Source organism: Anopheles stephensi, chromosome 2 (genome assembly GCF_013141755.1).
Source record: "Anopheles stephensi strain Indian chromosome 2, UCI_ANSTEP_V1.0, whole genome shotgun sequence".
Taxonomy (NCBI): Eukaryota; Metazoa; Arthropoda; class Insecta; order Diptera; family Culicidae; genus Anopheles; species Anopheles stephensi.
Window position 1 is genome coordinate 47,026,087 of NC_050202.1, and position 16,461 is coordinate 47,042,547.

The 16,461-nt window shown below is 43.2% G+C and overlaps 1 protein-coding gene across 1 annotated transcript; it reads left to right on the forward strand.

Moving 5' to 3' along the window:
• Positions 1-12,547: 12,547 nt before the first annotated feature.
• Positions 12,548-15,028, forward strand: LOC118507008. Its single transcript, XM_036044942.1, has 2 exons — positions 12,548-12,927; positions 13,005-15,028. The coding sequence occupies exons 1-2, from the start codon at positions 12,890-12,892 to the stop codon at positions 14,062-14,064; spliced, it is 1,098 nt and encodes a 365-aa protein (XP_035900835.1). The 5' UTR covers positions 12,548-12,889; the 3' UTR covers positions 14,065-15,028.
• The last annotated feature ends 1,433 nt before the right edge of the window (positions 15,029-16,461 follow it).

Here is a 16,461-nt window from a genome sequence, read left to right on the forward strand (position 1 = left end):
AGATTTTATAACCAATTTAAATAAGTTATGAATTGGATTCGTATCCTCTATTAAAAAAAAACTAGTAGAAAATAGGCTAACAAATAATCGAAACGTGCAGGAGATAGAAAAATTCAGTTATTTGAATGGTAGCAGCATGTAATCGATAGTTCTGTTTCGTGATGATTTTTGACCGTTATTTAAGACTGCAAGTTGTTGAAAAGACTACAACTTCTTCTTCCTTCGCACTACACAACCTCGAGAGGTCTCGGCCTGTCATTTCTGGCTTTCTGTGACTTGATTTTACCCGTAGCAAAGTAGTCAGCCCTGCGTAATGGGTGGCGGTCTGGATGGTATTTGAACCCCGGGCCTGCCGTGTGTAGACCGGCGCCGTTATCGAAGACATTATACGAGTTCTTTTAGGGAGTATGTGGCCCTTTAAATCATCCAGGCTTCCAGAATCTCTCAACCAACAAAGAAAGAAACGCCCCTTGAAGGATCGGCCCCAAGGCCCCAAGCATCTGCTTAGTTTGCTTATACAATGATCCGCCCCTGTCTCAAGTACTGGACTTCTTCCAAGGGTTGCTTTTATACTAGAGCATCCCAATGAGATTTTAACCTGCCATGTGAAGACCGGCGCTGTTATTGATTGGTTGTTGATTGGCGCGCCCAACCGAACCACCCCACACCGAAAGTCAATGCGAGATATATAAATTATTTTCTATCATTTTCAACTGCCCGTAATTATGATATTAGTGTCACCAGTGCCCTCATTGCATCGAAAAGTATAGAGATCACTGTATTATTGCACAATTCTATCCTTCTACTGTAACGGAATTATACATAAGACCACTCATATATCCGAATTTTAACGGCTTAACGACCTTGCTGTGCCATGCTGGCCAACTCATGGCCATGGCAAGTACTAGACTTATTGACACCACGTAGTATGATAGAGAGTCCTACGTACTGCGTACGTCGAGGAAGACTGGATGGGAAAAGATAACCGGAATCAGCATCAACTTTTTTTCTACTGTTTCAATGATAGTATCGTTGCTATCGACTGAAAATTTATAGTCCCAGTACTCACATACGCCTCTGAGACGTGGACTCTGTCCAAAACTGATGAAACCCGCTTAGCCGCGTTCGAGAGGAAGATGGTCAGAAGGATTTTCGGCCCCGTATGTGTGGAAGGACAATGGAGGAGCCGCTACAATGACGAGCTCTACGAGCTGTACGATGATCTCACCATCGTGCAGCGCGTTAGCCTCGCCAGGCTCCGGTGGGCTGTTCACGTCATGAGAATGACACCTGACGACCCAGCCCGTAAAGTCCTTTTAGGCCGTCCACACGGACAGAGGAGGCGTGGTAGGCCCAAATTGAGATGGAGTGATGGCATTGATGCGTCCGCCAGAACGGCCGGGATAACGGATTGGCTGACGATGGCGCAGGGCCGTGAGCGGTATCGAGGATTGTTGCAGCAGGCCAAGACCGCAAAGCGGTTGAAGCGCCTGATAAGTAAGCAAGTAAGTAATGATAGTATCGTTTTCCCGTTACAACTTCTACAAAGTTTTACACAAAAATTGCGACTATTCGTTGTAAATTAAGCAATAGTTTTCTTGTTCACAAAATGTCAGCTAGGCTCGTGTCTTAAAAACTTACTCTCATTACTCATTTTTTTTCTTCTTCTTTGGCTCTACAACCTGGCCGGATTATGGCCGGCCTATCATTATTAGCCTCCTTGGCTAGCTTTTCCGGCCAAGTCCTGCCATGCACATGCCATGCCATGCACAACCATTTTCATAACTCTTTGAGTACAAATGTTAAACTTATTGACAGTTGGGTGCTCTGGATCATATTTCTATTCGATACATATGTAAGGATATCTATACACATATCAGTAAAATCATTAAAATTAGCTTGAACCTCAATACTTGATTGATCCTGGGATAACAGAAATTATAAGTGATGTAGAATTTCCTCTAGTGTTTCTCAAAAATTGCATACCTTTAGGCGTGCGAATCAATGACACAACCAAATAACTAGCATTACCCTATGAAATCCTTATAAGCAGCAATAGATGCCGACATTTTGTATGAGGATCATCTCCAAAGAGTCGACCTAAATTCAATCATTCCAGCTGTTTAAATTCGTCCGAATCACTCACATCAAACAAATCTTTCCTGATTTTGCAACAGTACGCCGGAAGGATCGAAAGGTTATGGGTCTAATTAAAAATTTCCTCATTTAATTTCCCTAATGGCGGGTTTGGGGAAATTAATTTTATCTCCTCATGCTAACGAGATACCGGATATGACTTCATTACCGGGAGCCGGTGTGCAGTCACATGTGCATACATGCTCTGGAACCCGCGTGCAAACAGCACCTCCAACATAAAACACCCACCCAAACTCACCGACATCTTAATATTATGCTTACTAATTAACCCAACCAAAATATGAAGATAAAAAAATGCACCAAAATTAGTTTGCAGTGGTTAGTAAATTATCGATGAAAAATGGCCATCGTCTTCCACGCTACTCTCTCCAGCTTGAGAACCGGGGACGAATCTCGAACATTGGCATTCGATCAACGCCGTCCGCCGTTCGTTCTCGGGTGGTCAAATGGCGTTCATTAAATTTAAATTCATGTACCGTTACCGTCACCGTGCGCCATCGTAGATGTTCGTCTTGCCTTGCCCCCCCGTTGTCAGGGCCCCCGTTTGCAGCGATTACGATTTTTCGTACTATTATTGACTACTGTCACCGGCCGTGCATACAGCGGAACGCTTCGAAGTGTCGTGTGTGCTCATTAGTGGCAAACCTATTTACTGTAGCGAAGATCATGTCATCATGGCGAGCGGGAGTGCTTGTTTTTGCTCTCTTCTCGCCAAGTCAGGTGGCACCGCGGCAACATCCCCGCTGCATTACTTCAGCGCGCATAATGCTGCCCGCTGTGTGCAACTCTACGATGAAGTGATCCTGAGCCATGATCGAAATGCACGGCACTCAAAAGAAACCCCCCCCCCCCCCCCCCCCAAAAAAAAATGGTGCATTTGTATCGTTGAGCCATATTTTGATTGCTACGCCGTACTGTGTACGATGTCGCACGCCTCATCTCCCACGACTGGCAAAGCATAGGTGACATGGGAATGGGGCGGAATGTTGTGACCAGGCGAAGATTGATTGCACATTCTCAAAAACGCATTAGTTACGATCGTTTACACAGTTCAATGACCGCGGGTGATTCGTCGGGGGTGGCCAGATTATATAGTTCACATCGGATCGCAGCAGCAAAAATCGTGATAAAGTGTATTTTAAGGCAGTTTTGTTAATGATGTCAGTAGCGTAAGTAACGTTTGACAGTTGTATCTAATTTCTTACAAGTCTAATCAATCAGGCAAATGTGGTATGTGGGAAATATATTTTTTTTCTAGGATTTGATGAAACTGTAATTCGAGGGACTGCTGCTCCGGATGATCTGATTCATCCATTAGTATGTAGTAGCAGTAAACGCCATTACTTTAGCTAGTCTTGTCATTGATTAATTTAAGTTAAAAAATCTATCTAGGGGTACAAATGAGATTCTCAAAGATAAAGCTTAAACTGATAAAAAAACCGAAGTCTCCAGTTCAACCTAACGTCATTCATCAGACGGCGATCAATCTAGGCAATGCAGATTAATCTGTCAGATGTACAGATTGGTTCTAGGATAGCTGACAACTATTTTCAGTTACAGTTGCTGTGGACTGTGGCAAAAGAGTAAAAGAGGGGAAATGAGTGCATATTGAGAGAGAATCGAGGGATGATGAGCAAGAATTGAGAGAGAAATGATCGAGAATTTAGAGAGGATAATAGAAAATAACAGAACATTTAGTGAGAAATGTAGAGAGAATGACAGAGGATGAAGAAAGAAATGAGAGCATGTTGCGAGAATATTGAATTAGAGATAAGAGAGAATCCAGAGGGAATCGAAGAAATAACTGAGCAAACAATGTGAGCAGATTGAGAGAGAAACGAGAGAAACTGTGAAGATCATCTCATCTGATGAGAACTGTGGCTGTGACTGTGGCTGAGGCTGAGGCTGAGGCTGAGGCTGAGGCTGAGGCTGAGGCTGAGGATGAGGCTGAGGCTGAGGCTGAGGCTGAGGCTGAGGCTGAGGCTGAGGCTGAGGCTGAGGCTGAGACTGAGACTGAGGCTGAGGCTGAGGCTGAGGCTGAGGCTGTGGCTGTGGCTGAGGCTGAGGCTGAGGCTGAGGCTGAAGCTGAGTTTTGCTGATGCGCTGAAATGCTGGTGACGAAACGACGCCGACCCAATCAGACGCCGATCGAAACAATATAATAAAGCAGTAAACAAATGAACTAACAAAAACATACAAAACAGGGCTGAGGCTGAGGCTTGTTGGGCAGAGTAATATGCACAAATATGGTAGTAAAAAGTTCTGCAGAACAACAGAAAAATAGAGTTTATTTAGATAGGTCGATTAGCGTACACTTTACTTAGGTTACTCAATGGAAAAAGAAACCAATCGAAGGCTGTAGGCGCGTGATGGCGCGTCGCTAATCTGTCAGCAATGACAGATGCTGTTGTCAGCCCTGCTATTGTGAAAAGAGTAAGGCCTATCTGTTGCTTTCACAACAAGTATGAGGCTGAGGCTGAGGCTGAGGCTGAGGCTGAGGCTGAGGCTGAAGCTGAGGCTGAGACTGAGGCTCAGCTGGGCTGACTCTCTTATTTCTTTCTCCATTCTCCTTAAATTCTCCTTCATTGTTGTCTTAAATACAAAATGGGAAGCACATTCTTACAGTTTCCAGAAAAAAAGAAACTTGAACCATTTAATTAATTACTCATTAAAGTTAATGTCAAGGGAAATTTATAATTAAAACCTTTATACCATCTTTGAACAATGGCCGTTTTTAAGATAAAATTGTCCAATCGTTCCCCTTACTAAAGGGTTCCTTTATCGTGGTACGGTATGATGCCACCTGTTTCTGAATTCCGAAAATTTGAATGTTAACCCCCAAGGCGGCCGGCCGACCCAACCTTAAATGCAACATGTACATGTCCTGTCAATGCTCTTGCTTTCTTCCTGAGGAACGTTCGCCCAACCCTTCTGACCCCGTTTTGTTAATTAAGTTCACATGCCGGCCGGCCGGTTGTTCCCATCACTGAAGCGGCTTAAGCAGGAGAGAGAGGCTGATGATCATCGCACCTGATCATGTTACAGCGATCATCCCGTCGGGGGATGTGTAACCTAAAATTAGCCGTGTGCCAACCGGCCCATCCAGGGAATAGGGGTATACCGTCGGTCAGCCGTGCGGGACACCAACAAACAAGGCGGAAAGCGGAGAGAAAACACACACCTCCTACACGCGAACACGGAACCGGCTCCCCGGAGTACATCAATCATTCTCCGCAACATTTTCACCGTTTCTTTCATTTCCCCGGTTTCCCGCGCCCTTGCCAATCTGCCGCCAACATTGTCCCCGGTCGCACTTTTCGCGAGGAAGACATTTCTCAGCTACATTGTTGAAGCTCGTTTCGACCCGAGCCGGGGTTCGATTTTGGGGGAGGATTTTTTGGCTACATCTTCCCGTCAGTTGTCGTCAGCGCGCGACGGTGTACACGAAATCACGGCAAAATATTCTTAATGACATGGGCCATGGGACTGGCGTTGGCGTAACAGCATTCGGGCACCCGGCGGGTAACAGCATGGTCGTGTTCTCGAATCGATCGCAAATTACAAATGGTCACTTATCAATGGCAAAACATGTCCACACTGTTCGGACACGCGTGACACACATGCATTATGGGTGTATGCTAGTTTCGTATCGCGGCAGCCTGCCAGTTGTTTGAATTTGTCACGCCTGGGCTCACGGGTGGTCAAAGATTTGCTTGGTGCTGCTTCTAAGTGGATGAAAGTGACGATATTTTAAGTAAAGCACTTCCTTCTGCTCATGTTGGAGGATAGATACTGTATAGGAAATAATTTAAGTATTTGACTTCTAGGAAGATCCGGCATAGATTTAGATGGTTAATCTGCGCTGGTGGTTAATGCGGGCAGAGGCAACAGCGGCGCCAATCTTCATACGGCAGTTCGGGGTTTCAAATCCTATCCAGACCACTTTCTCGTACGCAGGGCTTGACTACCTTGCTACGGGTAAAATGGCAGGCCGAAAACTTTAGAGATTGTAGTGCCAGCTGAGGAAGGAAGGTTAATCTGCTCCTTCTTGCCTGAACGACATGCTCCAAGCTGTTCCTGGAGGACATGTGACGACTAACTAGCCAGTATGAAAAAAACTGGACATTTCAGCCAATAAGCAGCAATTAACATGCCGTGCTTTGAAGGTATAATTTCGGTCAGTAAGTAGCGCTGCTTATGGATTTACTGTCTCTTTTGTAGAGCGCTGCTTATTGACTCCCCCTTTTCTAAAGGAACGCTTCTTCGGCGCTGCTTAAGCCCAAAAGAAGCGTAGGTTCAAATAAGAGCAACAAAGTGGCTTTAGCTTTGGTTTTCTCTTTTTCCATATTTTTCCCCATGCATCTACACTTCATCTTTTCAATTCAAAGCGTTTATTTATTTTAAAAATTTCTCTGCTATTAATTTCTTGTTCTAACTATGTGTTTGGAATATCTATCTGAACTTCCATGGCAATGGGATTCTAAACAACAAATACTACCATAGGCAACAATTTATATCGGTTAGCTGTATTTTTCTAACTTGCTGAAGGTCTTGTCAATCATATGTTGATCATAAACAATGGTTTGCTGACTACATGCTATACTTTATGAGACATTCTAAACAGTCGGCCATCGAAGTAAGCATCGCTACTCTTATTTCATCAAAAAATCCATCCATTATTACGCGCTTGACCTTGGTCGAAACAGTGAGGAAGGTGAGCAGACACTATAAAAGAGTTGGAATTTGCGGAATTGAAAGAAAACAGGCGAAGAAAGCGAAAATGCCTTTTGCAATTGTGCAAACTGTGAATAGTGCCGATGGAGGGAAGGATGTAACGGTTGTGCCGGAAGGATGGGTATTAGAACCAACCAAAAAGAAGACAATTCTGCTTTGGCTAAAAATTAAGGAAGACCCATCTCTCAATAAAATGTTGCAAGACGGTGATAGTGAAGCATGCACATCGTGGAAAAAGGTATCGTGTGAAGTGAAACGCCGAAACATAGATTCTTTATATTTAGCGAACTGGATAGCAGAAGCAATGTGTGGCATGTCAAGCAAAGCACCAAAACCAAATGTTAATATTGGTTTGTACATATAAATGCTTCACAGTCTAATGAGGTAATTCAAATTTAATGGTTGATTTATCTTTATTTAGAAAGTGAAGAATGTACACTGTACGCCGCAAGCACTGGTAAAAAGATAACAGGACAGAAAACCAATGTATTGAAATATGAAACAATTGTTATTGAGGATGGTTAGTATCAAACACAGTATGCAGGATATTGTTTTTTCCAATTCTAGATGTGAGCAATAGTTCAACAGCTGCATCCGTTACAACGCTTGAATGCACGGGTTGCAAAAAACTTCACCACGAATTTCAACTGTTTAATACGCTAATGGTAAACCAAGTTCAACAATTATCTAACAAATTTGATGCAATGTACGCAAGCATTCAACTTTTGTTAGACAACGTTGGCCCCAAAACCACTAAACATCGCGTCCAGGAACCCAATGATTTCGAATTTAAAATATTAGATAACGCTGAACAACTTGAAAATTTGAAGAAGCATTGAGTGACATTGAATATGAAAACAAGATTTTCGCATATCTCGAGGCCAAAATTACAGAAGTTGAAAATGCAAATCGTATGACACAAGCTATTGACCTGTTGTTTAGCAGACACTTATTTTCAAGAATAAGCTGGACAGGTATGCGCAAAACTGTGCCGAAAATAGCGATGAAGCGATTAACGAATATAGCAAAGCTATTTGAAAAAATTGGAACCACAGAAAATACCACTTTAAACCAAAAATTGATCGCTAACTTTTTTATGAAAAAACTGAAAAATGCCCCAAAAAGGGTGCATGCGAAAGATTCGCGAAATAGTACTACTCATCATGTGCGAGCTTCAAAAATGGATTAGACGGGATCGTTTAGCTCTGACAGCTTTGAGATTTCTCCAAACTAATGTAAACTAATGTAAATAACAATAATTAATTACTTAATGTTTGATCCATCAAGTAAATCTATGTTATCTGTGTATTAAATAAAAAGATGGATTAATAAGTATCATAGTAGAGACGTATTAAATAAAAAAGTAAAAAATCAAACAAAAATAAATAAAGAATTACAGAGAAGTCATGTGGATAAGCAAACCAATTCGCTTTGATTTCTATCCTTCTTTCAAAAATTTAGGGGATGGTGTTTCTACAATATTTCTACGAATATTCTTTTTCAAAAGCTGGAGGTGGTTTTGGGATACGTTAAAATAGTGATAAGCACACCATCATCATCATGAACATGCAGCAAATTGTGTATGTTGCTGGTAAGATACCTTTCGTGGAACACGTCCTTGAATTCGTGCACAAAGGTTTCGAACATCTTCCTAGCTACATGCCAATTTGCTTTAAAAATTTTCGAAAAAAAAAACAAAATCATAGAACAATAAAATAATTAAAAAAAAAATTGTAAACATGCTCACGCATAACATCCAGTCTAAAAAACTACGCTTGCATAAGGTAAAAAAGAGCTGCATTCAGTACCCTTCCAGGAAACTAAGATGTTCCAACTTACAAAAAGATCTATGAATTTCTGAAGGAAGTTCAATCTTTGAGAGTACAATTGCAGCTCGTTGCAAATCTTTGATTGACCATGTTGTCGATAAACCTAAAGTTTCATCACCATATCGGCTGCAACAACATCCTCTACTGTATTAGGGTGAAGGTTGTCCAATTATGGCAATATGATTTTGTAATGTTTACCATAAACACCTCGGCGAAATTCATTATCCACAAGATGTACAGCTACATCTAAAATGCAATTTGAAGTATGTAAAAAAGCTGTAAAATATAGTTTGTAATGTGTGAGAATTACTGCTAGTTTAGATTACGAAATATTACATGAATTTAAATTTTCGAACTAAGACGACAGAACACACACAGATAATGTAAGCACACACTGCTTGACGCTACACGAATTGACAACCAGGAAAATAAGGATGAATTTTGAATGAATTATGTATGTAAAATGAACTAGGACGAATGAATAAATAGCTACAAACGGAACGACGCCAAGACTGCACGGGTTTCACTTTACAACGAATTTTACCGCGATAATTTCACCAGTTTTGAGAATATTTCTCACATAATGAAAATTTCATTTAGTTACCTTTTAATGAACGACCTAGCTGAAGAGTCTGCAATAATGGCTCTTAACTTCACGTGTTTTGCTCTGGATGATAAACGATATCCATTTTGAATAAGAAAACTGTTTTTCATTCACTAGAAAGGGCATAGATATGCCTTCTAAATCTCCAGGTTGAGAACATCCACAAAAAAAACTGCCACGGTCCCATTATCACACGGTCTCAGAATATTAGGCATTTCATGAATATTCATCAAAAATGGCCAGAATTGAGTAGGACTTCTTTTGCATAACGGCACTGCATACAACGGCAGTTCTCTATTGCAATTTAACGATACTTTTTCTTCAATATTTCCAACGCTTAAAATAATTGCTGTTAATGAAAAGAGTTTATGCAGAACAAAACTATGTAAGTTCATGTAAGTTAGAGTTTATGTGAGCGCATGTTTTATTGTTTACCAATAAAACTTACGGGTTGGAGATGCAGTTGCGTTGGCTTCATTCGACATTGCAAACTTTGCTGATATTTTTGCACGCTTTCTGTACAAACGATCAGTTTTTCTAATTACATGCTTTCCTCACTCCTTGTACGAAATAAGGAAAAACACCATAGCTGATATAGATGGCATATCATGCAAAGCCTTCACATATAATTTTAACGATTACACCAATAGCAGCCATAACATAAAGTTTCATACATCCATACCCGGCCTAACCAGTATAACCCCCGAGTAGCACGACAATTAAGCCTAGATGTGATTAACTCTCTCACCACCACCCCTAACCCCGTACAAATCTTCACAGACGGAAGCAAAACAGATGCAAAAGTGCGGAATAGGAATATATATTGTCAGAGGCAACCAAGAACTGCTCGAAAAGTCTTACAAATTAAAATATCCAATGTCTATCTGCTCAACGGAACTATTGGACATCAAACTGGCTCTAGACTTTGTTGTCGGCCTCTGCGGAATTATACACGCTTAATATAGTGTCAGAAATCCTGAATAACGGAGCAAAAGTCAGCTTTAGAATACAGTGGATCCCCAGTCACGTTGGCATTGAGGGGAATGAAAAAGCGGACAGTTAGAGGGTACTAGTTGCAAGAACATCATAAACAACAAGATACCTCTAATACAGAAGATAAATACAGAACACCAACAGAAAGTGCCCACAGGAACGCCAAAACATACAACAGCACCAGCAATATCATCGGAAAAAGGACGAATGCCCTTTAGCTGCCGGTCCATATTCAAAGAGGATCGTGTCTCACAATCGCGGAGTAGTATCGAAGGGCCCAGGAAGCTGGACTTCCTCACCGAACCGTGATATATCCTCACAAAGAAGAAGAAGCACTCGAGAAGAAGTTTATGAGTGTATAAGCCCATATGCGTCTCGCAGGCTGTATTTTAGAGGTGTTGAGCGATTATTTTTCGATCACAGCAACATTTTGCTCAGTAGCTAGACTTATTTACAATGACGTTGCCAGATAATCAATCCTTGCTACGAGAGAACGGTCCGGAAGTGGTTTAATAATGAGCATCTCTGCTTCGAATTGTTTTGTAGTACTTCAGACTATTTCAGATTGCTTCAGAATGTTTCAAAACTAGTCTAAATATAGCTTCAACTACTACGTATAAATCTTAACCACTCTAAATTATTTTGAAATAATTCGAACTACAGAGGAAATTGCGGCAGTCCGGTCGCCGAGGCGATAATGGTGCTGGTCTTCTTCAGACGGCAGGACCAGAGATCAAATCTCTTCCGGGCCTACTCCCCGTACACAGAAATGATTATTCTGCTACGGGGGTAAAATCAAGTCGCAGAACAAAGCCAGTAATGGCACGAAAGAAGAAGTATATGAGGTACGTTTACAACATATCTCTGAGAATGAAATCATCCAATTTTTATACCTTTCCACGATGCTAAACGATCCTAAAAAATGCGCTAGAAGGTGCATTCTTCCATTTTTTTTTCAAGCGTAAATAGGCTTTAACCTAGTCTTTGAAATCATATAGGACTACCTAAAACCTAACCGATGATTTAAATTCGGAGACGTAGGAAGGCACAAAAGTTTGCACTGAAACTGGAGTAAGTAATTCCGTCAATAGGCTTGAAGCACTCGTTCCATGTGAGTTGGTGCAGCATCTTCCTGAATCTTGTGGTTAACCTATCTATCTAACCGTTTTTAGCCGGCAGTCTTCGTAACGGCTTGAACCTTTTATTCTACGTCCATCGGTGTTGGAATTGGTTAAACTAGGCTCAACATCGTTACAATATGCTTCATGTAACCCTGACCGGTCGAACTTCACGACATGGGTTGTTTGGTGCGTTACTTATGTTGTGAGCGACACATAATACGCTAAAGAGCTAGAGTTAATTGTACACTAGTAAGCCAGTGCTTTTTAAGGTCGTCATTAACACGGCTGCTGCATTGTTCCATTCGATCGTAGCTAGTTTGCTCCTACTTGTCACATTAATTAATTAATTAACGTACTTCGCCACCTTGCGCGTGACGACGACGCGACTAAGTCTTACCCATTCCATTAGAATTCGCTTCCATCTCGAGATTGTTTTGTGTTCTGAGGTGGACTCCAAACCGGCAACCCACTGTGCAATATCGACCCTCGTAGCGCGTTTGAATCGACGTTTCGGAAATATTTAATTGCAGCCGTCTGGGGGTTGAAAAATGCCCGGAAAACTTAGCTTACGCCAACCAACCCCTACAGTAAGCAGCCGCCGGACGGTTGCTACATTAAGAACAATCCATGAAACAAAAAAGACTCAGACTCCCCCCCAGTGCCAAGACACTCGGTCGGTGTGTTGAACGTTCTCCTCCATCATTATTCCCGGATCGCAGAAAGGTCTCCGTTTCAAAGTCACCGATTCAGCGTGTAGCCCCGCGGTATCGGTTCGAGAAGACTTATGCAAAGCCAAAACCGATCGCTCGCACTGGGTACGTTCGTGTTGCAAATGGCAAAAATCGTGATTGCAGACAAGCGTTGGATTGCGCTCCGGAGCTGTTGCAGGGTGGTAAGAGTGGGGGACTTGTGTCAAATCGCTCACGAACAATCGGCCACCAGCAAGGCAAGGGAGCAGCAGTCTGGGAGCTTGTCGATGTTGATGCCAGGTGGGAAACAGTATGCGCCACCATTCACCGCGACTGGTGGGGATCTGGCAGCTGGCGATGGATGGCTGGCTCCAAGTCTGGGTTCGTTACGGTGGTCCCCACAGGTCAGGTGGTCGGGCACTGGATCGTGCGCATAGTTGGCACGCTCCGGGTGCAATAAGTCACTAGTCGCGATAGCTGCCGTGAACGACTCTGTGTGAGCGCACTCGCGCACGCGCATTAGCCATAGTTTAGTAGGCCGCGACCGTCAAAGAGGGGGGGTTTAGTGCGATAGAATGCATCCATCACGCGGGCTCATCACTTCCGGATGCTAAAAACGGCATCCCGCTTTAATCGAAGATGCCATTGTGCCAATGTGGCTTCGCGATCGCGTGGAACTACGATAGTCGAACATCTCAGTGCGGAAGCGAACAACGTGCGCGGACTAAGTGATCGGATGTTGCAAGCGACGCGCTCAGAACGATGGCTATCGGATCCCTATCAGCAGTATTGCGTTGGATGTGAGTGACACTATCTTAAGAACCTGAAGGAAAGTTGTTCTAACTTTTGTGATCTTTTCCAACTGTTTGCTTTGTAGTGCGTGTGCGAGTGTGACGCTCCAAATAGCTAGTACCGCCGTCGTACGACAGTACACCTGCGACAGTTACTTCCAATCCTGGTGCCAGCTGCACAATGCCACAGTTCATATGGACACCGACGTTCAGGCAAGCATGTTCCCGCGAGTGCGTCAGCTAGGCTTCATCTACGGTTCGATCGGCAACTTTTCGCACACCTTCAACAACCAACTGTTCAAAGCCGGGGTTCTGCGTGTGTTTGCCCGTGGAACTCGCGTCACGCATCTCACCATGCCCAGCACGATCGAGCAACTCTATCTGCGCGACAATGGTTTGCGAACGATAGAGATAGATCCTCGCACCCGGTACGCACTACGCTACCTAAGGCTCCAGATGAACAAACTACGCACGATCGCACGCTTCGAACATCTCACCCAACTGCTCGAGCTAAATCTCTGCGACAACCTTATCGAAGACGTAGCACTCGATACGTTTGCCACCATGCCTAACCTGCGCCAGCTGATACTGTGCGGCAACCATATAAAGACGTTCGGACCTTCGACCGGATTCGTGCAGCTGCCCTCCCTGACCCATCTCGACCTGGGTGGCAATTTCCTGCAAAGGCTCCCGCTTGAACGGTGGCAGTTGCCACAGCTGATTAATCTAAGCGTGCGCGACAATCTGCTTACCACGCTCGACAGCAGCCTGCTCGTGCGACGGTTCCCCTTGCTACGGATTCTGGACGCATCGGCGAACGCGCTCGATTGCCACTCGTACCACGAGGCGCTGCAAACGTTCGTCAACCGGTCCGTGGTGCATCTGATCGATCGACGCATGTGCGGCGTGGACGATGCGATCGTACTCGATACGGAGGTGGTGCGACGGACGCCGAACGTGATCCAGCCGGATGACCGAACGGTGGCGACGACCGAGGTACGACATCTCAAGGAGCGAATCTTCCTGCAGCAGCGCACCATACAGCAGCAGCGGATGGAAATCGAGCAGCTGCGCGCCAATCTGACAACGCTGATGGAGCAGTTCGATCTGGTCGCTGGACCGGCAAGGGCACTTGATCCATTTTAAAACGATACTCGTTCGCAATGGGGTTTGTCAGCGCTGCGCGGGACAACGTTACACACAAAGACACTGCCCCGTTGCGTTACAATTACGTCCGTCCGTCAAAATACTCTGTTACTGTGCTCGGAACAGCCCAAGGGTGTGGATGCAATATGTCCAAAACAATACTCTCTCACCTCGCTTAAAACCGCTGACAATACCCTTCAAATGTGTACTTTACCAAGGAAATGATCTGCTAACCGTTAGAATCGCGCGTGTAACCCTCAAAATAACCCTTCGTGCGGCAGTGCAATTCCGCCGCACATTCCACGAGATGGCGCGCATAAAGCTAGTGCTTTAGCAGCTAGCGAAGAGTGTGAAAAATGTTACTCCCGTTTTCATTTTATGGTCAATTGTGTGACATTCCAATTTCTCATCATCCTAGGGTGACTGTCGTCGATCGTCTTTTTTTTTTTTTTTGGTCTCCCCACTCCGACATTACTGAAAGGAAAATGGGAATGGAAGGGCAACAAGTAAGTTAGCACCGTGTGTCGGATAGCTTCGGTACTGCCACACGGTTGATCTTCACGCGATGTCATTCGTCGTCCGTCCGGCTTGCATTCTGCGTTAATTAATGGTCTTTAAACGGCAAAGTAACCTCACCGGCTGTTGTTGCAGTGTGTGTCGGATACTGGCGTTCCGATCCCACCCTGAGTGTGTTTGTCACAAAAACGGTGTGCTTCAACCGACGTGGGCGTGATGGATTCAAACAACGGGAAAGGGTGCCAAGAGACCGAAACATACACCCTGTTGTCTGTCCACTCTGCTGTAGACGACCACGAAATTCTCACAAAAAGTAATCGTTTTATTGCTTTTTTGTTCGCCGTTTTACTTAACATTTTATAAGTTGGGTTGGGCGAGTGTACCTTTCTTTTGTTTGCAAAACAAAGTTAATTGCAGGCCTATCGCTTAGAAATATTTAATTATTCAAACAAACACAAGCATCAATCAAGGTAATTCGGTCTCTGTGTTACGAAGTCTGTCCAACGGTGTAATTCAAAGTATTCTGGTCTGCGCTATGCAAGATGTTATGAAATTGAGGTATTTATGCAACTGGGCCTACAACTGTTATGTGTTGTACTCACCGAATTAGAGATTAGTTAATTAAGATTTATATTTATGCTATAAAGTGCTTCTCTTCATGCAACGTTCAGTGATGGATAATAGAATAAGACCACCCTTATATTCGTTTTATGCTTAAGTACTGTTTTTTATACTTACAAATTTCTTAACTTTGATCGCAATTTTTCAATCGTTCAGAATAATATCGTTGGAGTAAAAAATCTGTAAAAAAAAGGAAAGAAAATTGCAAGATCAAATAAAACTAAGGTAAAATAACAGGCTTACTTACTTAGTTATCAGGAACAACAACCGCTTCGCAGTCTTAGCGTGCTGCAGAAGTCTTTGTTATCGCTCACGGTATATTGTCAATCGTCAAGCCATCCCAATATCCCATCCGGATCGTTTTCATTTAAAAATCAACCTCTACTACACTTTATTCACTGATTAACTGTCGGGTGAGGTATCTGAAGCCACGATTTTACCGTATCAGCTTATTTGGGTATTATGGGGTGATAATGCCCTCCACGAGACTTGCACACATGTCTCTGGTGAGTCTGATTTGCTGCACAGTAGTGAGATCACCGTACACCTCGTAGAGCTCGTCGTTGTAGTGGCAGTTTTCAACCAAGTTCCTCAATTTTTGCTGTCAGGTTTTGGAGAGAGTTCTTCAGTTCTTTTGTCAGTTTTTGGACAGAGTCCTCAGAGGCGTATGTGAGTATTGAGACTATAAACGATTTGTACAGTCTGTGCGTCATCCGTCTCGCGCCTGGTTTTGAGTGGATAAATTTCCTCTGGCTGTTGTTTTCTTTGTTAACATTTAATTTGTTATCGATGTTGATTTTTGACCCCATATAGATGATGTTTTGGACGACTTATGAGGTGCCGTTACATAGATGTGCATCACTCGTAAGTAAATAAGTGTTTCTTAGCATGATGGCTCATGATGCCATCATCATTTTCATGTTTGTCTCATTACAGGGGTTTTCAGTTGATAAGGCAATAGCATCCATTTTTATGGCAGGATTCTTTGATGAAATGGCAAACAAAGCTAGTTGATATGCAAACGGCTTCATATGACAGGGAAATCAAATACCTTTTATTGTGATGTCCTCAGATGATATTCTCATAGTAGTCGTTGATATTGTACACGTCCTTTCAGCGCTTGGGTAAGGGCGTGCAATATCAACGGCTACTATGACAATATCATCTGAGAACATCGCAATAAAAAGTATTTGATTTCCCTATCATATGAAGCCGTTTGCATATCAACTAGCTTTGTTTGCCATTTCATCAAAGAATCCT

Bases quoted from the DNA above. Each gene is read 5' to 3' on its own strand.
- LOC118507008 (XM_036044942.1), top strand. From the start codon at position 12,890: ATGGCTATCGGATCCCTATCAGCAGTATTGCGTTGGAT. The intron at 12,928-13,004 runs GTGAGTGACACT...TTTGCTTTGTAG, and splicing joins TCAGCAGTATTGCGTTGGAT to TGCGTGTGCGAGTGTGACGC.